Source organism: Geospiza fortis, unplaced genomic scaffold, assembly GCF_000277835.1.
Source record: "Geospiza fortis unplaced genomic scaffold, GeoFor_1.0 scaffold658, whole genome shotgun sequence".
NCBI classification, from domain to species: Eukaryota; Metazoa; Chordata; class Aves; order Passeriformes; family Thraupidae; genus Geospiza; species Geospiza fortis.
In genome coordinates this window covers 204459-229616 of record NW_005054674.1, presented here as the reverse complement: position 1 = coordinate 229616, position 25158 = coordinate 204459, and the positions used below count along the sequence as shown (strand labels likewise).

Below are 25158 nucleotides of genomic sequence, written 5' to 3'. Positions count from 1 at the left end.
CCCCCTCCTCCAAGGGCTCCTGTGGGAGGACGCGGTGGGCTCAGGAGGTGCCAACAGTGAGCCCCGTTCTGGAGATCACCTCCCTCGACCCCACTCAGGATCTCCAATGAGAGGACATGGCACCCAGCACCAGCCCTGTCTGTCCCTGTGGGGGCTCAGAGCTGGGGGATGAGAGGGGAAGAACATGCTCCCCGAGGACAGGCAAAGCTGAGACATGGGCACAGCACTCTCACACCTGCCTGGGCCCTCAGGACATGCCCCATGTCCTTCCTCCAAGAGGCAGTGGCTGCACACGGGCAAGTCGAAGACTGAAAGGAACTGGGAAGATCCTGACTCACTGCACTGGACAGTAGAAGAGCTGTAGGGACCAGCCCCTCTTGGGGGGTACGGGACACCCCCAGAGAAGAGCCCCAGGGAGCAGACATTCCAGGGCTCTGGGGGGCCACGGGTCTTACCCACCACGGCAGCAGGCAAACCCCAGACCCTCATGCGCCCAGGGTGGCTGCACCAGAGCCACCCTGGCATGAGGCAGACAAGGACTCGAGGCACCAGTGTGGGGTTGACAAGATCTGTAGTTGAGGGGGGGAGGCGCCAAAGGACAGAGAGACGGACGGACAGACAGACGGAGGAGCATGCTGCGCCGCGCCGGCGCTCAGGCCAGGTCCTTGAAGGCATCGAGGTTGAAGGCCGTGTCGAGGAGCCGCTGCAGCTCTGTCAGGTGGGTTTTCTTATTGCCAGTGGCAGGGGCCGCTGCTGGCCCCCCCCCTGCATACCTGCCAGGGAGAAGGTGGGCTGTGAGAAGAGTCTGTACCAACCAGCTCCCTCCCAGCCTCTGAGCCAGCCCCTGCATCCTTACCAGACAGGCTTTGCACGGTTGATGGTGGTGCGAAGGCGGGGTTTGACATAGTCATAGTAACCCTGGTTCTTGTGCTCCTCCTGGCACCACACCAGCTCGGCAGCTGGGTATTTCTGGGCTTCCCGCTGGAGGAGGTCAAAGGGGAACGGGGAGAGCTGTGGGGGACAGAGAGTGGTGTCACAGGAGACGTGGGGCAGCGTCTCAGGGGCTGCAGAACCCCCAGCCTGCAGGCACGGTGCTGGCAGGACCCTGCTCACCTGCTCCACCCTGGTGATGGCAACATCGGCCTCCATCTGCCGGGCCTTGCGCTCGCGGGTCAGGTCATAGTACACCTTGCCGGTGCAGAACAGCACCCGCTTCACCTGCTCAGGGTTCTGGGCTGCAGGGCCACTGTCGGGGATGACACGGAGGAAGTGGGTGCCTGCCAAGAAAGAGAACAGCACCCTGAGCCACAGCACTGTGCCAGCAGCCACTGCACCCACATCCCATGCCGGCCCCTGCCAGGACCCTGAGAGACAGTCAGTTCACCCAGGAACAACTACCACCACAAACCAACACGTGCCACTTGGGGCTGTCAAATCCCAGCGGCAAGTGGCTGCTGATGGAGGAAGCACCATGGAGCCAAGTCTCCCGAGGGTGGCAGGCTCAGCCCTAATGAGGCTCTGCTGTGCCAAGGAGAAGGCCTTGGCCTCACTCAGCCAGCCTCCAGCATGGGGAGGCTGCAGCCAGGCAGGCTTTACCCAAGGCCACAGACTCCTGCCCTTCACCCTGTGGAGCAGCATGGGGGGCACACAGGCAGTTCTGTGCTTCTTGTACCTGGCAGCATGTCATCAAAGCTGGAGCGGGCTTCGGGGTGGCGCAGCAGCGACTTTGGAGTGAAGATTATCAGCTGGAGTGGAGAAGAAGAGGCAGAGCAAGGCAGTCAGCCCTGCCAGAAACACTTCCTCTGTCTGCCCTCCCTTGCCCATCCTGCCTGAGCAAGGGAGCAGTTGCCAGAGGTTTGCTTCTCACTCAGCTGCAGTGCTCTGCCAGATTGGGCATCCATTCCCGACAGCACCAACCATCCCAGTCGGGACGTCCCATGGGGAAGAGGCAGAGGAGCTACCAGGGACCTGCCTGTCCCATGGCTGGAGCTGACTGGAACTGGCTGAGGTAGGTTATGTAGCAGTGTCTGTTGGCTCCAACAGCCCAGACCTCCCCGTGGAGTTTGGGAAGGGGACACAGCCCTTGCAGCCCACACGAGACAGCAGCTGCACATGAAGTGCCAAGCCAGTCCTGAGCACCATGAGGTCCTTGGCCAGGCAGCAGCCAGCTGCCCATGTCCGAGGTGCAGGAAGAAGCTGCCCCCAGCCCAATCCCAGTCCAGGAAAACACCCAGCAGGAACACAGCGCCCTGCCTGGGCACCAAGCTGGGCATGGAGCTGCTGACACTGACCGGTTTGCGGAAGGGCAGGAGGATCTGGCGCCGCAGGACGTGGAAGAAGTTGGCTGGAGTGGAGCAGTTCACGACGATCCAGTTGCACTCATAGAGCTGACGCACATCAAAGTCATCCAGCTTCTGCCTTGGCCAGCACGGGTGAGGGGATTTCAGGAAACACAAGGTACCTCTTGGCCTTGTGGCTCCAGCAGCAGGCAGAAGAGTAGTCCCCCGCCCTCCCTCCCACAGAAAGCTGGGAGAGGCTCCAGGGCTGTGCCCTCCACCTTAGTCTGGCCATGGGGGTGGCCAGCAACCCCCTCTCATTCCAGTTTCAGGGCCACCTCTCCCTTGGACTATGCCATGGCCCCAGGTTCCGTGGAGGTGCAGCCTGGGCACCAGGTTCAGGCCCTTTCCCCAGACCCTCCAGCCAGCACAAGACCAAGACATCCCACACCTCCTGCCATCGGCTCCCACTGTGCTAAGCCCACATGGGTGTTGCTGCCCTCCACTGAGCCCAGTCCAGGGCACAGGAGGGCCAGGCTGGGCACCACACCACCATGGGGGCCACCACTCACAGGGAACACATCGGGATCATCGTTGCACATCTGCAGGAATCGCTCTGGGCGGGCTGAGGAGTGCTCGGGACCCTACAGGGACCAAGAAGGGGGATGGTCATTGCAGGCCAAGGCAAGCATGAGAACTCCAAGTCAGGCACTGCCGCATCATGAGCAGCGCCACTGCTGTGCAGGGTTCCACCTCAGGGTGAGCAAGGGGAGTCCTTACCATGCCCTCCATGCCGTGGGGGAGCAGCAGGACAATGCCATTCTGCCTGACCCACTTGGCCTGCCCGGGACAGATGAACTGGTCGATGATGCATTGAGCAGTGTTGTGGAAATCCCCAAACTGGGCTTCCCAAAGCACCAGGGCATTGGGACTGGCCATGGCAAAGCCCAGCTCAAATCCTGAGGAATGGAAGAGCAGTGAGAGGGTTGGGTTACCCTTCCAGAGCGGCCTCACCCTGGGCAGTGAGCACAGACCTACTCACTCACCCAAGACACCGTACTCTGACAGGGAGCTGTTGCAGACAGTGTAGGGAGCCTGGTTGGGCCAGAGGTGGTTCATGGGGATACACGTCCTCTTGTCCACATTCTGATCGTGCAGGACATGGTGGCGATGGCTGGAAAAGGGAGAAGAGTAACTTCATCATCAGCCTTTGGATCCCTCGCAGAAGGGCTGGAATTGCCTTTACAGCCTCCAAAAGCAGGGCTTTACCTAAATGTCCCCCTCTCAACGTCCTGGCCACTCAGGCGGATGTGGATGCCCTCTTTGAGCAGGGAGCCAAATGCCATGTACTCTGCCAGGGCCCAGTCCACAGTCCGGTTCTTCACCATCTCCCCACGGGTTTTCAGAATACGGCTCAGACCTGCCAAGGACAGAGCCGGTTCACAGCCAGCACAGGACAGAGCTCCAGTGACAGCAGCTCTGCTCCACAACCAGCCTACAGACTGACAGTGCCATGTGCAGAGGAATGGATTCACCTCTCCTGGAGGCATGAATCATGGATGAGGAAAGCAGAGCTGCAGGAAAGGATCAGCTCCAAAGAAGAGCTGTGCCTTGGTTCACTTCCCTTACCCACAGCTCCCTCGTGAACAAGTTCTCGTAAGAGTCTGGGTGAGAGGGAACCTTAAAGATCATCCAGCCCAACCCCTGCCATAGGGATTTCTTGCACAAGGGACACCTTCCAGTAGACCAAGGTGCTCCAAGCCCTGTCCAACCAGGCCTTGAACACTTCCAGGGCAGCCACAACTTCCCTGGGAAACCTGTGCCAGGGCCTCACCACACTCACAGGGAAGAATTCCTTCCCAATATCCCATCTAACACTGCCCTCTGGCAGTGGGAAACCATTCCCCCTTGTCTTGTCACTCCATACCCTGGTGCAAAGTGCCTCTCCATCTCTCTGCAAGCTCCTTTAGGCACTGGAAGAATCTTTAAGGTCTCCCTGGAGCCTTCTTTCCTCCAGGCTAGACATCCTCAGCTCTCTCAGAGCTCCTGCACAGGGGCTTCAGCACGGGTATAATTTTCAAAGCCTCCTCTGGACCTGCTCTAACAGGTCCAGGTTTTGTTCTGGGGCCCCCAAAGCTCCAGGCAGGGTCTCAAGAATGCAGCACACAGGGGAAGGATCCCCACCCTTGACCTGCTGCCCACCCATATTGAAGCAGTGCAGCATGTCCCTTCTTTCCAGGCCGCATCCCAGCCCTATCTCACATCTCTGTGGAACAAATGCCCAGTCTGGCACAGCTTTCACAAGCTCCGACCTCCATGGATAGTGAAATCCTCCACTGGCACAGAGCTGGCCACTTGGCCAATGTGTGTCAGGTCCTCTTCATTGAGGCCAGTGGAAGGGCAGGTCATGCTCCGGGGCTGCCCATCCAAAGTGAAGAAACCTGTCAGAGAAGGAGAAACACCATCAGGTGTGCCAGATCTGTGGGAAGACCCCAGGACATGGACACCCTCAAGCAAAAGTAGGGACACCAGGAACGGGAAGAGCACCTCTAACCTCCCCTGTGGGGTGGCTTACTAGAAAATCTCTGCCATGAATCTAGAGAGGCCAGGTTCCTTGCTCTGGCCTCCAAATCACTGCTACTGCCTTACCTGGCCAAGGTGAGTCCAGCCAGTGCTTGATGTGCAAGATCTTCTCATCCTTGGATCTGGCATGGGCCTCCTCACATATCTTATCGTACTTGGCAATTTCCTCCTGAAAGGCAGAAACAAGAGACAGAAAAACATTAACGGGGGATCTCCAATGAGGGTGTTGAGCCTGAGGACCTTGGTAAGCTTGCAAGGGTGCTGGAGGGCAGAGGTGGTCCCCACCACAGAAGTCCCAAAGCTGTGCAGTCAGCCTCAGAGAGCACAGCCACAGCCCTGTACCCCAAGGCATAGCTCTGCTATGCTCAGAGCTGTCCAACCCTACTGATGCTGAAAGGTGGTGCCAGGGCAAGCAGGGCTGGCGGAACCTTTGCGTCGTGAGCTGCCCAAGCAGCAGAACCAGGACAGGATCTGCCCCAGATACCCGTGGCCACAGCAATCCTGAACACTGGGACCTACCTGTGCTGCAGTGGCCCAGAGCTGCATCACCTGTTCCACACTGATCACAGGGTGATCCTTGAACTAGATGTTCCTGCACTTTTCAGAGCTGGCACAGTTCACGGACGAGCTGTGGCTCTGAACTCCATTGCTGCCAAGTCTGCAGCGCACACCCAACCCCAGCACAGCTCTGCCACCTTTAGGTTACAGGCACAAGACCGTGGTTCTTGTAGGCCCACGTGGGCCTTGACACCCAGGTCTGAACCACGTAAGTAGTTTTCCCTGGAGATGCCACCAGTAGTTTTCCCCTTTCAGGCCCCGCAGATGGTACCTCATACTCCGGCTGATTTACCACCCCCTGGGAAATCAGCAGCTCTGCATATTTCTGCAACACTGGCTTCTGTTTCCGGATCTGTTTGTACATCAGGGGCTGCGTGAACATAGGTTCATCCATCTCATTGTGCCCGTTGCGCCTGTAACAAACCTGCCAGGAAAGGAAAGATGCCTGCCTGTGACCAACCACTCCAAAAGCACTTGGGAGCTACCTGGGCCACGTGAGGGAGGGTTCCAAACAGCCCAGGAGGGACACAAGCACACCCCTGGCAGAGTCCCAGCTTCAGGCACTTGTGCCACATTCCTTACCAAATCCACCACCACGTCCTTGTGGAAGGTGCTTCGCCATTCTGCTGCCACATTGCAGACGTAGACCACGGCCTCGGGGTCATCAGCGTTGACGTGGAAGATGGGTGCGTTGACCACGCGCGCCACGTCCGTGGGGTACGGCGAGGAGCGTGCCATCCGCGGGTCTGTCGTGAAGCCAATCTGTAGCAAGTGAGGGCAGACAGGATAACCACAGTGTTACCAACTGCCTTTAGGATACAGCTTTGCTACCAGCTCCTTCTTTGGACACTGGTATCACAGCTGGCTCAGCATGAAGCAGCTGCTTTGGTGTCCCAGGAAACTTGTCCACACAGCTCCAAGGGCAGCTCAGCTGCTGCAGCTGGGCTGCAGCATTCTGGTACCTGCTGCAGCTGTGGGGACAGGCTGATCCCAGTGAAACATCTCTGGTTTCCGTGGCAGTAGACAGGATCAGCCCTGTCAGACTCACACACTGAGCATCAGGTTGTATCACCTCTGCTACAGACTGGGCTCAAAGGCTGCTGCTGTTGAGCAGCTGGGTGAAAAGTACCCACTGCTGACCCCAGGTTAGGGCTCCTGCCACCAACACTGGCAGGGAAACAGCTGCTGCTGGTTCTAGCTACTCCCTGCCCCAGAGCCTGCAACAACAGCTCTGCCAGGGACCCACAGGCACAAGGTATTTACTCCTCACCTGGTTGTTGACCACAACATGGACAGTGCCATGGGTGGTGTAGGAGGGAAGGTCACTCAGGTGAAATGTCTCGTACACAATGCCCTGCCCTGCAAATGCAGCATCTCCATGCAGGAGGATGGACATCACCTGGGAGAGGGGAAGCCATGGTGGTCATCAGGGACACAGAGCAGGACATCACCAGGAAAGGGCCTGGCTCTCCTCCCCATGAGCTTTCACCTTTATGTCCCAGAAAGGACATAGAGCAGCTCATCAACACATCCAATGCTTTCCCAGGGGATGGGAGGGGAGTCAGCCATAGCTGACACACCACTGGGCAGAGACTGTGACCACCAACTCCCCACCCCCCAGCAAGGCCAGCACACTTGAGGCACCCTGAGCAGACAGCAAAACAACACCCAGTATGCCCCAGCTGGGCAGCAATCCCATTCCCAAATACATACACCCCAAAGCAAAGCCTTTTTCTCACTGGGGAAGAAGAGAAGAAGCCCTGTTCTCTCACAATTTCAGCCCAGAAGCCCCAGGGGCAGCAGCGGGCCCAGGAGCCCCAGAGCCACTGATGTTATTTTGTCACCATCCCAGGGGCTGGCTAAGGACACCGCCTGCCAGGCAAGGACAGGATCAGTCTATTTATATCCAGCACCTGGGGTGTAGGAGGGAGGGAAGCACTTTGGATCTCACTCTTCCACTTCTAAGGATTGGAGACAGGTCTGCAATGAATCACACAGCAAACAGCTCCCCCCAGCCCCTTCCCCCCGGCGTGTGGAGAACTGCCTTCTGTTGCCAGCTCCAGTTTTCCCAGTCCCAGGAATGGTTATCTCTAGTCACACTGAGATCCTGCTGCCAAGCCCTCCAAGGTGTGGTGCTCGCATTGCCTTGGGGTTCCCCTCATGTCCCTGTCTCCCAGTCAGGGGTTGTGCATTTGCTGTGCCCACAGCCCAGCTCAGTTCACAGATGAAGAAAGCAGCTATGGGAACCTAGGGTGGGCAAGCCCCTCCCAAAGTTACCTCCAGAAACAGAAGGGAAGGATGGGGAGCAAAGTTAGGTGACAGCAGGGGAAGTGGCACATCAAACAGAAAGCAGACAAGTTACTTCACTTTCCCACCAGCCTGTCTCCACCAAAATCCATCCAGCCTAGGCCAGGTCACTACACACATCTGAGCAGCACTCACCTTCTTCCCCTCCGTGTCCCCACAGTAAAACTGCTCTGCCTTAGTCTTGCCTTGAACAACAGGATCAGCTGCTTCCAAATGAGAAGGATTTGCCACCAAGGAAAGGGTGATGTTCCTGTCAGTGACACGGTTAATCCGCCGGTGGTACATTCCCAGGTGGTACTTCACGTCACCAGAGCCCTGGTGGAGGGGACAAGAGAGTCACCCCAGGGGCATGAGTGCCTTTTGGGGCATGGAAGGAGACAGAGAAGTGCTGACCTCAAGGCTGGAAGAGGGGGGCATTTTTTGGTGGTACTGCCACAATACAGCAGGCACTCACTGCAGGAGCTGAACTGGCACCCAGGAAAGCCTGTGCCAGGTGCCAAACCACTGCCAACTTCAGACATGCACCCAGCCCATCTAAACACAGCTGAAGGTGTGGGGGATGAAGCAAGTGTGGTGGGCTGGGCAAAGACCCTGAATAACAGGTAACGCTTGCCTGAGCTCTACCCACACTGCAGCAGCATGGCCATCCATGGCACCATTCCCAATATGCAGCCAGGTAGCCCATCAGGGCACCTCGAGGCCCCAGGCTGCTGCTTTCTCATCTTGAAATCCCACTGAGGGTCATGGCAGATCAAACCAGCCCAGCCCAACTTCCCAAAATCCAAATCATCCCAGCTTATGATGCAGAAGCTTTGGAGCATGAATTTATTGAAGTGACAGAGCTGCTTTTGGAGCTGCTTTAGAACCCCAGATGGGGACCAGGGGCACAAATAAACTTCTGCTCCTGGCCACCTCTCAGCAGCCACCCCAAGGCTGCTTCATGCCCTGGAGAGCTGCCAAGAGCCAAGTTTGTGCTGAAGACAATGGCACATGTCACCCCCAGGACAGGCAAGGACAGACCAGCACTGGCAGCTCTACAAAGGCTCCCATCACCCAGGTGTGCTTGCAACGTGGAAATCCGTGCAACACCGGTGCCACTGAGTGACACCAGAAGCAGTGGCACAATCCAGCCACAGCCCCTGGGGAGTGCTCAGGGGCAGGCAGCAGCAGCCTGCTGCAGGCAGGAGAGAAGCTCACCTCATCAGCAGCCTCCAGCTTGGAGTCAAACTGGCAGAAGATCTGCTCCAGCTCTTTTCTGATCACATTGGCAAGAACATTCAGGCGTCCCCTGCAAAAGCAAGGCCACTGCTGACAGCCATTGAGTGCTGATGGTGATCTACAACCCCCACAGCCACACGCCACACTTCCTGTGATGGCTGTGGGGTCACCCAGATACAGGGACAAACCAGGAGGAGTCTGAAGATCCCTCAGCACAGGGATGGTTTGGCCAACACCACCACATCCTACATACTTGCTGAGATGCCCCAGAGTGGGTAGGTGCTGGAATTCCAGCATGATTCCAGCTCTGACCTCAAGCCACCAGCCCTCTCCAAATGAATTTACTAAGCTGGAAAGATCCTGATGAGCAGAGAGCAGCCAAGGCCTGACCTCTCCAGCTGAGGTTCATCACCAACCAAGATCAATTTGGTGATGGTAGAAACCAGTGTGCCCTCCAGTACTAAACCCCAGCAGCATCCCCCCCACCCGCACCAAGCAGCACCATGGCTAGAGGCAAGGTTACCTGTGGGGCATTCCCATGATCACATAATCCACTCCCTTCTCACTTGACTTATCAATAATGGTCTTTAAGGCTGGGATCAGCACTTCGCATCCCTCCAGACCAAAACGCTTCTCTGAAGACCATTTCCGATGGAGGAACTCCTCAAACCTAGGAGGCAAAGGGAGGGAGGGATCACTGAGGGCAGAAACCAGGGAAGGGATAGGGACTGCACCAAGAGAGCCACAGCACTGGCTGATGCTCAAGGTGGTACCATGCAGCGCACAACAGTCACTTCAGTGTCTTCCCACAGAGTTGAGCTGGCCATTTCCCCCCACTCCAACACCATGCTGCACTTAATCCTTATTTTTAGACCGTTTCTTTCAGGATCATCCACATTTTCAGGCTGTCTGCCAGCACCTGAGCCTGCTAGACTGGCAGCTCAGTGGCATCAATCTGCTCATGAAGGTGACAGATGATGTCAAGATGTGACTCAGCTGGTGACTGCATCACTCTGGCTGGGAGCAAACCTCCTGGGAAAGACATGGAGAAGGTGAAGCCCCCCCAGGGTACCTGGTGGAGCGGACCAGCCTGGCCAGCAGCGTGCGCTTCTCTTCACTGGTGAACTGCATGATGCCTGGGGTCTCAAACTTCTGCCGGATCCACTGGCACTGCTCCAGGTCATTGATGAACATGAACTCCACGCCAATGTGCTGGCAGTATGCCATCTGCTCCAACAGGGAGGGAAATGAGGGGCCATCAGGCAACAGCCAGGGCTTCAGTACCTCAAACCCCCAAAGGACTGGCACTTGCAGCCCCACTGGATCACAGGGCCAGGGGCTCTCCATTTCCCCCTTCACCGTTTCAGCTAAAGAGCCCTTCTGTGCCAGCAGAGACATTGACCCTCACGCCTGGCAGCTGGAGGGGGTCCTGGGGGAACCCAGCTGCCAGCCCTGCAATAGCCCCACTTCAGGAGCCTTGTTGGAGTTGTATTCCCAGGAAAAGGGATGTGGCAGGACATGTTCCAGGATGCTGCAGGCCAGCACATGACCCAGTATCAAGCTGTTTAATTCCCCTTCCTGCAAGGGCCCACAATCAGTCCCTCAAATCCTTTACATCCACCTCAGAGGAGAGATTTTCCCTCTCCATGGCATGACCTGTGAGCAGTTCAAAATCCCACATCACAGGGCAGGGGAGAATCAGAAGAAGCTCCTCCCACAATGAGGAGCCCATTCCTGCAGATGGGCTAAGATGTTGGCAGAGTTTTGCTTCTTCCAAGGTCAACTAGTCTCAGCAAAGACCATCTGAGCAGCCTGCAGGGTGCCTGAGAGCTGCTTGAGATCAGTCCAAGCACAGGAGGGGATGAAATTTGGCAGAAAAGGGGAACTGGCTGTATGAGCTGGAAGTCCCAGCCCCAGGGGTCTCAAACCTGCACCAAGACCCTCTGAAGGACACCCATGCAGGTCAGCAACACTGCTGCAGTGCCTGAAGAGGGGATCACTGGCCTCCAGCCCACTCCTGTGCTCTGCAAGCACCAGCTGCTGCTTCAAACTGGAAAGCACAGCTGGAGAGGTTTCAAAAAAGGCAATATCCAGCTGCCTGGGGCTTGCTCCACCTTGGGCAAACCAAGTGCGTTACTGCAATGCAGCAGAAAGCTGGAGACAATTAGAGCTGAGCAGGTTACTCGAGGTGACTCTTGTGAGTGGGCCGAGTGCTGAGTAGCAGTTCCCAAACTGAAAATCTTAAAATGTGCAGTCTGACCCAGGACTTTCCAAAGACAACTGCCCTGCCCCTGCCCCTGGCTGCACACAGATCTGGTGAGACCCCTGCCCTTCTCACCTCCAGCCGACGGATGATTTCCCGGAGTGGAAGAGCCGATTCCTTTCCACCGATGAAAGTGGTTGTGGGCAAGTGGAAAACTTTGTCGAGGTCAGATTCATCCAGACCATAAAAGCCTGCAGGATTTGTCATGGGTGGGAAAAGCAACAGAAAGAAGGAAGGAAGAGGGACGTGGATACCATCACACAGGGATCAGGTACGTTTGGGAGAAGTGGGGAAGGGACAAAAAAAAGCAGCATAAAAAAATAATAAACATGAAGGAGGTTTATATGGATAAAAACCAAGCCATAATTAAACAAAAAGACATTAAGCACCAAACAATGAGTTATTACGGAAGGCACCGCAGGAAATTAACCACAAAGCAATGTATATGCATGGAAATGGGCAATTAAAATCCAGGGTGAGTCGGGGAGTTTGGAGCCCCAAGAACACAAAAAACACACAACGAATTAAAACAAAGGGGAGAGAAAAGAAACAGGAATTGAGGAGTCACCGAACACACCAGAGGTGTCAGCATGTGGCAGGAATTAAAAAGGGAGAGTCAACGCAGAGAAGGAAACGGTTAAAACAGACACAACCAAATAGACAAAACCCCAAGGAGGGAGAGACAGAGAAGCAAGAAAGAGAAAAGGCAACAGAGCTCTGATGGACTCTCCTGAACAGCTCAGCCCAGGAGCAGGGTGGCCAGCAGCCACTCAGGGGTTCAGCTGCCCAGGTACCCTTTCACCCCAATCAACAGCTTTTTAATTAGAGCTTTTGCCCAGCTCTGCTCAGCAAACCTCCACCCTTTGGTGCTGGCAGATGACGATTTGGAGGCAGCTCCTACTCATGGTATGGGGTTGTGGGGAGCTGAGCTGGGCCTGGAGAGGGGCCAAACAGGCCTCAAGAACTGGAGGTTGGGATTTAGGGCTGCAGGCGAGTCCCGCTGTACCCCAAAGCCATCAGAGGTGCCTCTCTACCCACTGAAGCTCATGGTTGTCTCTGGGGAAACTGAGGCACAGAGGAGGAGGGACAGTGCTGACCTTGCTAAACCAATGCAGAAAGGCAGAAGCAGGTCCAGGAACTGGAGAGTCCCATGACCCTTCTGAAGCAGGAGCGTGGATGAAGGAGTCGGTCTACAGCCCTTTTTCAGGCTCCTGCTCATCCCTCCTGCACTCCCAACCAGGCCTGGTCCCAAGGTGTTTCGTAACCCCAGGGCAGGAGCTGCAGTAGACACACATACCACTTCTCCCAGCTTCCTCCAAACCAGCCCAGGACCCCAGATTTTAGAGAGGGAGCTTTTAGAGGACCTGTTCCTTTAGAGAGGGGATGGAGGAACACCATCTAAGCATGGCAGAGCAGTGTAACCCACCTTCCTCGGGGGAATGGGAGGCAAAAACTGGCCCCTTCTGAGCTGGCCCCTTCCTTGAACTTCACATTAAAGGTCTATCCCTCCCTTGCTGTCTGGTCAGGAATGGACAGTGAGCTGTAGACAGCCAATCCCTGGAAGTGTTCAGTGCCAGGCTTGGAGCAACCTGGTCTAGGGGACTAGGCAGTATGAAAGGCCCCTTCCAGCCTAAGCCAGTCTGTGATTCCATGATGACAGGGCTGGTCATGGCTCATTCCTGTGCAGCCTTGAGGGGCAAGTCCAGAAACGTGGAACACATTCCTGGCTGCCTCTGCTGTTCATCCCCTCTGCTCCTGGGACACTGGAGTCCCAGGAGAGGGAATGAAGCCAGGCCCCAGCAGCTCTGCTCCAGAGTTATGCCTAGGAACACTGAACCAGACAAGAGTTGAGAGTTTGGCCCCATGTCTCTGGAGTTTCTCTTTGGTTCCCATTCAAACAGAAATCCCAGAGAGAGGCAGCAGGGAGCATCCCACACAAACTGCCTGTTGAAGGGTTCCAGGGAATCCTCAGTAATTTGCTGAAGCTTGCAGACGTGCAGCACAGGGCTTTGGCTTGTTCTGCTGTGATGCTTTGAAGACACTCTGGCACACTTTGGGGAGTATCAGATTTTACAAGGAGTTTTAGGACATCTAAGCATCTTTGCTTCTTCTTTGCTGCATCCTGACAGCTCTGACAACACTCGGTATTTATAGGCAGCAACACCATCAGATGGAGGAAGACAAGGGATGAGCTGCCAAATTTTCCCTGCGACAAAACCAGCAGAAGACAGCTTGGATTTTTAGGAGTCTTGAAACAATGAGGGAGATTGAGGCCTTGTAAAATAATTATTCATAACAAAACGTACTCTAGCAAGCCAGGCATGCAAACACAGTGGAGAAAAGGCCAGCAAGGCTCAAACTGAGAATTTATACTAGATAAAGTATCACTAACCACACACCTACATCAAGACTTTGAGCAGAAATTAAAAATAAAACATGCCACAAAATTCAGGAGCGGTGGGAGATGGGGGGGGGTCCACTTTACCAGCTCAGTTCATGCCCATAATAACCTATTCAAAGAGAGTCCTGCACTCCAGAGGGTTAAGGGCTCATTAATTGCATACCTCCTACTGTTAACACTCTCAGCCGCTCCTTGAACACTGCGAGGTCTGGGGAGGGGAGGGAGGGGGAATGCAGAAAGGGAGAAGACAGAGAGATGCAGTCAAAGTTAGTAAAAAAATCTGGAACGGTGAAAACTAGTCATGGAAAGCACAAGTCAAAAAAATACAGTATTTAAAATACAGGCAAAATCCATCAGAGGCAAAAGGGCAGGGATGGAGGATGACTATACACTAGGCAGAAAAGGAATCTTGGTGGGAAGTCTGATGAGAGGAGGGAGGAGCGGGAGGGGAAGGGGGCATCAGACACTGGGGAGCAGTTGAGCTGCATGGTTTGAGATCTCCTCTTGCACCTTGATGGAAGAGATGGTGGCCTGGCGTCTTCATTTGCCACGACTGAAAGCATCCTGCCAAGCTGCATCACAGGGAGTGGGACCCTCTGCAGAAGCTGGGAGCTGCCTCCCACCAACACCTGCTCCAGAGGGTTTGCTCTGCTCGTGCTACTGGGAGGATTTCAAGGTCAATCCACGGAGTTAAGGATGCTGCCTTTGCACAGAGGAGGAGGACTGGGGTGTTGGCAAGCAGGCAGTTCATAAGGAAGACAGCGAAGATGGCAGCACAGCAGGCATGCACAGCCGCCTCTCTGGAGCATGCTTGGTGCAGGCAGGAGTGCCAGCACGCTGCAACAGTGGGCAAACATGCAGCACCAGAGCTGCCTGCCCAGCTAGGTTAGGTGATCCAAGTGCCTCAATCTCACCTAGGTTACAAAAAGGCCTTGGAAACACTTGTCATTTGGGTCAGCAGGGAAAATCAGACACTTCCCCAAAATGGGGAAAAGGAAGGTGGAAGCACCTCAAGCCCAGGTCCCTGCAGGGGCTCACCTGGCTCTTCCTGAGCTGGAGGAGGATTTCCATCAATTCCCCTTGGCATGAGGCAGAGGCAGCTGCCTTCCACGGGGAGAAGACAGACAGACAGACACTTAGACACACACAGCCTTCCATACACCATCCGGATTTCAGTGTGCTTCTTTCTTTCTATTTTCAGGGTCATACTGAGTTCCTGTAGTCATCCTGTCCTTGTTTTACACACTTACCATGCCAGACCAGCTGCAGTGGAAGACCAGGATGAGATTACTTGGGTTTTTTTTTAAATAGAAAAGACAAGAGAAAGGGGAATTGGGTGGCTCCAGCCCCACCACTCCTCGGACTGAGTAGCCCTGGGCAGGTTTTCTCCCTCTGACATTTTCCCCAAAGATCACACTGCTTAATCCAAAGAGAGTTTCCAAACCAGAGCCAAACCAATTGCTAAACAAAAGGCAGTTGAGAAGAAGGATCAATTTCTGAGATTAACCATCCAACTCATTTGAATCACAGCACTGCTACTTAAACTGTTGGCAACTGTGATCACACCACAAAAGCTGACCTTTAAAGGACTTTGCTGTTCAGAAAGAAGAAACAAGATTGTTTCCAAGTTTCAAAACCAAACCACTCCTGTTATTAACCACCCTGTCAAGTGCTATACATTCCTTCAAAGCAAAAAGACAGCAGGATCTGCTTAGAAATTGGCTTTTTCTGCCACAAGCAGGCAACACCCAACCTTAGGCCCAGCTGGAGTTCTGTCTTCTGCACCACCACAGCTCCTTCCCCACTTCCTGAACGCTATTTGCAAGCTAAATTCATTCCGTTACAGCTAGGATTGACTAGATGAGGTTTTCCAAGACAAGAATACCAAGGGAAAATCTACTCAGTATAAATAATACTTATAGCAAGTTAAACAAAGTCTTTTGCTAAGACCTAGCCACCTGAGTATGGGGTTCTACCATGAGACACAACCCCAGCATGAGCTGGCAGCTGCCACCATTATATCTTGTTCCCAGGACTCATTATTTTCTATGAATTCATGGATTCCTGGGAAGCAAATCAACACCACTAGCCACTCTTCCTTTGTGGCTTTCATTTTAATATGAAAGCCACAAAGGAACAGAGATTAAGCTTAAGGGCTTGCTCATACACAAGAGATCCCATGCTGAGGTTCCTTCCAGCCAATGCCTGTGAACTATCTACACCTGAATGCTTGACACCACAGTGAGCCACACTGGGACATACTGCTTGGCTTGTGGCAACTCACCCTGGAGAAGCAGGAAAAATGGAGCCTGGACTGCTTCCCTCAGATGTTGTTACAGCTGTACACTGTAACAACTGAGTTACACAGCCACGGTGAGTGGCTTTAAGTTCACCTAAAAAGTCTTCCTGCTTTCCTCACAATGGTAACTATGAGCACATGTGTCTTCTCCCACAGCTGGGTTCACAGCAATCATCTCCCCACCTCTTGCCATCAAAATGGCAAGAGGCACAGGATACACTCCCAGCTGGAGCTGGATGGCTCCTGAGGTTCATCCAAGGGTTGGTCTTCCAGAGAAGCATGTCAGACTCCAGACTATGGGATGAAGTAGCTTCCTCATCATCCAGGGGAACTGGTCCAACCAAAACCTACTCCCTTCCCTACTGCTCCTGGTATATGTAATCCTGTCCGAAGGTCCAGCAGGTCCAGGGCTGGTGTCCCTGTGCTGGCAGATGAATAAGGAATCAAGGAGGTTTACATGCACCGTGCATTCTGATTGGCTGTGTCCATTGGCAAGGTTAGTAATCATCACTGCTGCTCTACTCTACGTTAGGAGCATGAGCATGCCTCTGGAGCACTTGGAGTGCCAGGGAACCACCTGGGAAACACCAGTGAGGTGACAAGAGTTCAGCAACCTCATCCTGGCTAGGAGAATGGTAGCAAACTACAGAAATCGGCTCTAAAGCACATGGAGAGGTGCTGGTTTTAAGCACTTTCAGATCAGGATTTCAAGTCCTGGGAACCACACACACTTCTGTACAACACTCATGCAGCTCTCACTCAAACGCATTGGAATTTTCACCTCTCTACTTGGACAGGAATGCATCCCAAAGCTTCCTTGTTATGATCACCAGTAGGGACTCATAGCTCCGTCTTGGACGAAGGACAATTAAAGGATTTACAGATGCTGGGGCAAGCTGGAAGTTCAGGAGGGCAGCCTCAGCCCTGCAGAGATGAACCCAGAATATTCATCCCCAGCTCTGAGGGTCCCCAAGGGCAGCAAGAGGAGCTGAGAGAACAGACCTCCAGCTCTCACCAACAAAAAACCTCTCTGCTTTGCATTTCTAGAAGATGCAATTGCTTCCAGCCCTTCTAGGTTTTTGCTTCTGAGTGAGCAAGATCAGTGATAACACTGATTGGTACTGGTTGAAGAAACATGAGCTGAGTGCTGGAGTGACAGCCGGAGGGTGGCAGGACTGCACTGCTGCTGCTACCGGCAACCACAATTTTAGAGTGATCATTACTAAGGAAACTTCAGACCCCTGGCCTGTGAAGCAATCTACCTACGAAGCTGTGAAAGAGAGGGGAGCTCAAGCAATGCAGCACCAACTGCTCTCAAAGCCCTCACCCAGTTTGTCTGTGGATGTGATAATATCGGCTGGAAGGGAGGAGTCCAGATCTGCATCCAAGATGCCCAGTGGATCGAGTTGTGCTACATGATGCCCTCGAATCTATGAAATGCATCAGGAATGGAAAGGAGAACAGGAACCAAGAGGGAGAGAAAAACAAAAGAGGGGAGGGGTAAAAAAGTTAAATTACATTAGAATTAATTTGCAGAGTAATTCTCACCGACGTTTGGAGAAACAGTTACTGGCGCATCATCAAAATTTACACAACTAATGCCGAGAGGATCAAGCTTTGCAATGTGGTGACCCCTGACCTGGAAGCAACAACACAGATTAGTCATTAAAACAAGTTAACTGAAGAGACATTCCTTTCCTCGGAAGTTCTGTCAGCAACAGGGGGAAGCAGGATGGGCGCTCCACGCCACTGCTAAGCATGGCAGGAGCCCATGACATTGGGGCAACATTCCAGACAGCAGCAAACCACCCAGTGTGGAGACAACCTCCCCCTCCCTGCCACCCTGTTTGGATGACAATAGCTTTAATCTTCCTATTGTCCAGTAAAGCATCAGCTGAGCTTCTGCCCCAACAGATCAGCTGCTCCTGTGAGGCAGCCCAGCTCCTATCCTGCGTGCTCTCCATGCAAACATGTGCATCATTCGCACTAACTCTAGCCCACCTCAGCCCCTGCAAGCCCCTCTGCAAAGGACGTGACCCTCCTCGGCACAAAGTCCCCTTACCTGATATGCCCTGATGAGAGATTGCACTGCAAGATGGTCCTCCACCAGTTTATCCACGTTAGGCTGTGCCTGAACCAGGGACTGGGCTTGGGACAGGGTGGAGAGGCTGGTCAGCGGAGGGGGGCTTTGGTAAGCAGTGCCTGGAGCAGCTCCAGCATTGGCGTTGCGAAAAAAGATGTCCCATGACTAGGAAAAAGGAAAGAAGAGAGATGACCAGGGTCTTCACTTGCAGTCCAAACACCTCCTCCAGTCAAGGTGACAGAGGTCTCCACTTTACTGCCAAAGCAGGGGACAGAACTGCCTCCTCCCCTGTACCTCATCTCCATGCAGCTGCTGCTGAAAGCACCCACCTGCCTTGAACAAAAGAGCAATAAAGCTCTCCCACTATTCCAGCTGCATCACTATCCCACTTCCCATCCATCTGGATTGTTTCTTTAGGCATGAGGCCAACACCAGAGCCACCCCTCCCTTGGCAATGGCACCAGGACAGGACAGGGTGACACCCCATCCCTTGGCTCTGCTCTTGGAACCACTGCTCTGAGCAACAAGCCCCAGCCTGGACTCCCAGCCCATTTCCTTCTCCTCAGGGGAGACCACTGCTCTCTAAATACCCCAGTATTTTCCGGAAAATATTTCTGCCCTGTAATCAAATACACCTCTTCCTCTTTCCATGATCTGAATGGCCAGAGACCTAAATCCCAGCATAAGCTGTCTTGTTCAGCCCTCAACCAGCAATGTTTTTATTTTTCTATCTCTTCTTCAATTTTCCCCCATCCTTTTGGTGACACCAATGACAGCACTACAGAGGTACTCCCATACCAGCTCTCTCATGCCCAGAACAAGGCAGCTGCCTCCTCTGCTCCTGCTCCCTTTGCAGATGGGCATTTCTAGGTGTTAAGAAAACAAATCAAAACACTGGGGAAAAAGCCCTGGACAGACTTGGTGTACTGTCATACTTTTCCAGCGCTGTCTGAAAAGTCTGGAAGTATCCCAGGCCAAACTCAAGTTAACCAGTCTCCTTGTAGAAGCACCAACAGATTTGGGGAAGGAGAGAGCCCGGCCAAACAAAGTCCAATGCACATCCTCCCATCAGGTGTGTGCCTCATCTCATGTGCCACCAAATGATGGCAAAGGATGAGGGCACAGCAGAACAGCAGCTGTGTGCCAGCACAGACCCAGGAAGCTACTACAGCAAACAAATCCTGTGGGATTTCCATGCTGGCTTCAGCCCAAGGGTCTCTCCACCGACTGGGAGCTTGGCATCCTGCACCTTGGAGAGCACCAAATACAGCCTTGGCAATCAGAGATGCACGAAGCCCATCTATCCCTAGAGAGTTTAAATCAAGCAGAAAAGTGCCCTCAAAGCAGGGGTTGTTTGGGGCAGAAAACAGTTTTTGTCCCCTGGAAGCAGGGTGGAAAGGACTGAAAATCTGCCCTTTGCTGGAGTCACTCCAGCTCTGCTGCTCCCCCCGGAGCTCCTCCAGTTGCAGCACCCATCACATTGGTATTTCCAGTCCCAATTTACCCAAACACGCCATTGTCCCATCATATGACTGCACAAGGTGAATAAACTGAGAGACAGGTCATGCTATTTGTTCCTTCCACAGGCTCACAGAGCTCCTGAGTGCCCCCAAAGCCATCAGCTCCTGCAAACGGAGGGACAAGCACCCAGGGATGGGCTCTGTGCCCTTGGGATGGAGAGGAACCTGGCTGGAGGCTTTGCTCCACAGTTTAAGGTTGGTTCATGTACTGGCAAATAAAGACAGGCAAGAGAAAAGGAGCACCTGACAACCTGAGAGGGGGGTGATGGGAACAGGGATGGAGCCAGGGGTGTCGCCTTTATAACCTTCTCCCTTCTGCCATTCATTTCTCTTGGAGTTGCAATTAGCTTCTGTTTTGGAAGAAAAAGTCCACTTTAAACTCTGCAAACAAGGTGTGGCACTTACACTGAGTGCTTTATTGCTCCACTGAATGATGTCTGGATGGCACAGGGCAGGCTAGGGCTGTGATAAGGGCCATAAAGACATCAGCTTTCAACCTGCTGATGTGGTTGTGAATTCAAGAGAATCCAAGGGCTATCCCATGGGTTTCTCAGGAGCACAGAGGTGCCTCTGGAGCTCCCATCTCCCATGGGAGAGGCTGCCCCATCAGAGTTATCCTGCTTTATCATGGGAAGGAGAACTTTAAACGTAATCCAGCACTTGCCAAAGGTAACAGCAGTAATAAACTCATGGGGTTATTGTCCTTTGACTTTTCTGTGCCCATGGCAGCTCTGTAAGTGCTCCACTCACTTTTATACCCTCTATAGATGCATATAGGATATAAGATACATAGATATATATTTTGGGTACAAGAGAGCCAGATTCAGGGCATTTTTAAATAGTCCCACACCTGCAACACAAAGCATTAGCCTGGGCTGGCTTTCCCAGTGCTCCTCCATGCACTGGCAAAGTGGGATTGGTGAACCACCTGCCTGCCACACACCAGGACAGTTCAGGCTTTAGACGGATCTTGAGCTCAGTTCTGTGAGTGGAGGTCAGGGCAGGCTCATCTATTGAGAACAATCCCAAACCAGCTCACCAAGCCAAACCAGCACCTTCTACCAAATGCAGCTTCTGAAGAAGGGTGTGGGCTCATACTGTCATGTCCCAGTTTCTCAGCTTGGAGCTCAGGCATGCAGAGCGAGGGAAGAGGGGTGACATTTCCCATCCACTGCAGGCACTAAGGGACACACTGCTTCCACCTCCAGCTCAGGCTCCAGAAGCATCAACCTTGCTTGGCATGGTCTGCAGGTCTGGAAGCACCTCCTGCTCCAGCAGGGAGAAAATGATGAACATCAGAAATTAAGGGTGCAGGAGGAGGAGGAGTAGCCTGAACCAAATTCAAGGCAAATTTAATCTTTGCTGAGAGCAGGCTGTCAAGTAGCAAGCAATGGGCTCATGCTATGCACATTGCTGTGTCCTTTATCAACCCAGACAAGCACTTTCAGTTTTCTGAGGGTGATGGGGTCATCAAACCTTTTTCTATTTAAAATCCCAAACATTGGCAAGTTAAAGAGTCTGTGTTAAGGGCTGTTTCATGTACAGATCCATGGGGAGAGCTGTGTCCCTGTCACCCAGTTCAACCCAAACTCCAGGGCTGCTGCTTAGGGAGGCTGAACCTACCTGAGATGTATGCAGGTAGCACTCACCTGCAGCCACAGCTGTTTGGCCACCTTCCCTGAAGCACCCATGATGTTGCTTAGGGGATCTGGAGACAGTGTGGGCTGTACCAAGCACCCAAGGTGGCCAAATGGAGGCAGGAGGATGGTGTCCCCACTTTTAAGGGGATGCAGTCCCAGGAGCAAGCAGCACGGACTGACCCTATGGCAGCCCACTGGCACCCATCCATCATGCTTTCACCTCCTCTTTCTCCCACTCTTCTCTAATTTTTATTATTTTACTGTTATTATTATCCAACTCTGCTCATTGGGCTTGAAAACTGGAGCTCAGCTAAAGGATCCCATGCAGAAAATGCCCTAGAATAACCTACGTTTTATCTTCCCTATTTTAAGCAAGAACTAAAGCTTGTTCTGCAGTTAAAACCCCTGGTATGTACATGGAGGAAGTGAATTCAGTGTGCTCAGCTGGGACCATTGCACCAGCAGGAAGCCTCAGAGGTTTTTGGTGACAACAGCAAAGACACTCCAGCTCTTCCCAGCTGAACGTGCCCCTCCTCCCTGGTGGGACACAGCACAGCAAGGAGCAGCTGGTCTCTGTGCTACACAGGGATAGAAAAACCTCAGCCAGGCCCCGTGACAGCCTGACTCCTTCCAAGAGCTCCAGCCTAGGATCTGACCCTCCATCTGGCAGAACAGAGGCCAATGCTTATCAAGGACAGGAGTGGCACTTTCCTCCCCTGGGCAGGGCACACAGGCTGATGGCCTGCAAGCCAACATGACCAGAGACAGCTGCAAGCCCAGCCTGAGCACAGCAGCTCAGCATCAGGGGACCCATGAAGAAGTGCAGAGAGGACAGAGGAGTGCAGAGAGGAGCTGGGAAGGAATCTTGGTAAACAGGTCACTGGAACAAGGTGGAGTCCACACAAAGAGACAAGGCCAGAATGGGGCCAAGTCTCTAGATCAGCAATCTGGCTTTACACACAAGCTCAAAGCCGAGCTTATCTATGTCTGCCTCAACACAGAATACCACCCATGCCTGAGACAAAAAGTAAACCAGTCACGATGTGGAGAATACCCTCCTTGCCCCTTTTCCCCATCCTCCAGTCCAGAACCAATCCTCTTGATGAGCCACCAGAGATGGAAAAAATACAGCAAGTGGATTCCCAGAAGCCATTCCTTGTATCCGCTTGTGATCCAGGATGCTGCCCATGTCCCAAGCCCACGGTGTTTCCTCTTGAACAGAAAAAGCTCCTCTTGATTCTTGCTCCAGGAATCACTGCTGTTTCTTTTGGGCAAAGTGAAGCAGAAGGACCATCCACAAACATCCAGGCCCTACTGATGAATTCACTCCTCCTCAAGAGGTGGCACTTACCTGCACCCAGTGTTCAGACACACAGAGAAGTGAAGGTGACGTCCTGGCAAGGTTGATCCTTACCTTATGTACACTTTTGGGATTTTCCAGCCAAGCATAATACATTTCCTCCACATAGTTTGAACTAGTCCCACTCAGAAATGGCTCGGCAGCCACGGGTGCACTGTAGCACCTGAGCTGTTGGAACGTCCTGGGTGCTGCCGGTCTGTGTTGGGAAATTGTCTTTACAGTCTGTGAGGCCGTCAACGGCCTCAGTTTTGCTGCACAAGTCCTTAAGTTAAGCATTTTTGTCCTGTTGCCTTACACAAGTTCCTGTTGAGGGAGAACAGAAAAGTGGGTTATTAATTACTGCAGGAGAGCACTGAATAGAGACCACCCCCTCCCCAGCATGGAGAACCGAGCTTAGGATCAGTTTTTAATTTGCATTAATCCATCCACCCTGTCCCACAGCCAGGTCCCTGATGGCTTGGAAATGCAGTTTTCGCTCAGTACTCTCGGCAAGGCCAGGTCTGCCTCTCCTATCCCTGGCAACATGGCATCATCACCTCCCCTGTCACGACAGTGCAATGCAAATCTGCTAGGTGGGTACCCAACACCAGCCTCAAATGAGCCACTATACACCAAAGCCACCCACATCTCTTGATTTCAGCTTCTTCCATCACTCTCCTTCCCAGGTTGGTCTGGGCTTCCACTTCTATGACCACTCTGCTTGGCTGAGGTTTTCTTCTTAGTTTGCTGTGATGTGCACCAGAGTAAAGCTGGTAAGAAACTGTCTACAGGGAAAATTGCTTGCAAAGTAGGGGTACAGTAGTGCAAAGCACTTGAGAACTGGGCTCCAAGAAAGACTGCTGCTCCTCAAAAGCCCAGACCCAAGAATATGGAAAGGTGAAAGACCCAGAGAGGGGCTCTCCCCTGCTCAGAGAACCCAGAAAATAACCCAAAGCTGGTGTGAGACTTTGGAGAGGTCCCACCTTGCAGCTTTCCAGAGGGCATGTACTGGGAGGCCTGGGGCCAGCCAGGGGGTTTTACACACATCCAACCAACCACAGCAGCCCAAGGAAAGCACTGGAAATCATCCTGAAGGAAGTGCGGGCACTTGGAGCAACTCTTCTTGGAGCTGCCCTTTCCACCCAGCTCCTCCTGCAAGAGGCAGGACCCAAGGCTAGAGGTGACCCAGCTGGCTGGTTTCCATATCACAGACCAGTCTAACGAGCAGCAGCCCAATGGCAAAGCAGTTACCACGGCTCACCAGATTAAAATGAAATTTCACAAGGGACTAGAGAAAACAACACGCCTTCACGGCCAGCGGTTGGCTAGCCAGCCATCCAGCTGAATCTAGTTCAGACACGGATCTCTCCTCTGTAGTGACCAACAACAGGACCTGAGGGCTGCATCAGGGGAGGTTTAGGTCAGATGTTAGAAAAAGGCTCTTCACTCAGAGGATGTTTGGACACTGGAACAGCCCCCCCAGAGGAGTGATCAAAGCCTGAGAGTTCAAGAAGCACTTAGGCTGTGCTCTCAGACACAGGATGTGACTCTTGGGATGGTCCTGTGCAGGGCCAGGAGTTGGACTTGGTGATCCTTGTAGGTCCCTTCCAACTGAGCATATTCAGTGATTCTGTAGCTCTGGCTGCCCAGCATGGCAGGGGCTACACTCCCCATTGCAAACTATAAGGTTTTGGTTCAAAGAGTCACTTGTCATTTCCATCCTGCCCACAATAACACCTGGCAAGAAAGGCCAGCAGGTGCAGGACCACAGGTGCCACAGCACTGGGGATTCTCCCAGTTCACCCTCATCGGATCTACACAGCAAAACACACACTGTTATTTTTCTGAAAGGCTAAGAAAGTCAGGGATGTTCAGCCTAGAGAAAAGAAGGCTCCAGGGAGTCCTTAGAGACCCCCACAGTCCCTAAAGGGGCTCCAAGAGAGCTGAGGAGGGACAAGAGCCTGGAATGACAGGACAAGGGGGAATGCCTTCCCACTGCCAGAGAGCAGGGTTAGATGGGATATTGGGAGGAAATTATTCCCTGTGAGGGTGGTGAGACCCTGGTACAGGTTGCCCTGGATCCCTGGAAGTGTCCAAGGCCAGAGTGGATGGGGTTTGGAACAACCTGGGGTAGTGAAAAGTGTCCCTGCTTATCGAGGGGAGGGGGTGGAACTGGATGATCTCTAAGATCATTTCCCACTCAAAGCATTCCATGATATTTCAGAGAGCCAACTGAATCCGGTGCCAGAGCACAGGCATGCATATGGCAGGGAAAAAGCTTTAGAACATAAGTAGCATCATCATCATCTCCAGTTTCATATCCAGTTTTGGTGCTGTCACTCAGCAGCATCCCATGACCTCTCTGGAAAACAGTGAGGTTAATGCCAGAGTTTGACCCAAAGCGAGCAGAACTAGCTGCTCTCTGAAGATCTCTTGCAGGAAAGGTTAGCTAGAAGCCTGGACAGAGACATGCAAGCTTGGAGCTGGGATGACTGCAAGTTGGATCAAAGTAGAGAACCACAAGGAAGGACGTAGGAAACCAAGTCTGAGATAAGGGATATCAGAGTCACACAGGAATGCAAAGGTCACACTGGGAGTGACGCCAGAGGAGCGTGCAGAGGGGCAGCCAGCCACAGCCCAAACCTCACCAAAAGGTCATACCTCAGGAATG

The 25158-nt window shown here is 53.2% G+C and overlaps 1 protein-coding gene across 5 annotated transcripts; it reads right to left on the bottom strand.

Annotated features, from left to right (window-relative positions):
• Positions 1 to 552: 552 nt before the first annotated feature.
• OGDH (oxoglutarate dehydrogenase) lies at positions 553 to 22809 on the bottom strand. Of its 5 annotated transcripts, none has more exons than XM_014311169.2 (23): positions 22563 to 22809; positions 17968 to 18153; positions 17454 to 17544; positions 13770 to 13814; positions 11281 to 11396; positions 10015 to 10169; positions 9466 to 9612; positions 8922 to 9012; positions 7860 to 8039; positions 6688 to 6816; positions 6000 to 6179; positions 5689 to 5841; positions 4926 to 5028; positions 4589 to 4717; positions 3546 to 3696; positions 3323 to 3450; positions 3057 to 3235; positions 2849 to 2920; positions 2292 to 2414; positions 1673 to 1745; positions 1114 to 1277; positions 857 to 1011; positions 553 to 773 (listed from the first exon to the last, which is right to left on the bottom strand). In XM_014311169.2, exons 1-23 carry the CDS (start codon positions 22782 to 22784, stop codon positions 653 to 655), a joined length of 3093 nt encoding a protein of 1030 aa, XP_014166644.1. In that variant the 5' UTR covers positions 22785 to 22809; the 3' UTR covers positions 553 to 652. The 5 variants fall into 5 exon arrangements, with proteins under 5 accessions (XP_014166644.1, XP_030920931.1, XP_030920930.1 ...); XM_031065071.1 differs by lacking the exon at positions 17454 to 17544 and adding an exon at positions 17233 to 17335; XM_031065070.1 differs by lacking the exon at positions 5689 to 5841.
• Positions 22810 to 25158: the final 2349 nt, after the last annotated feature.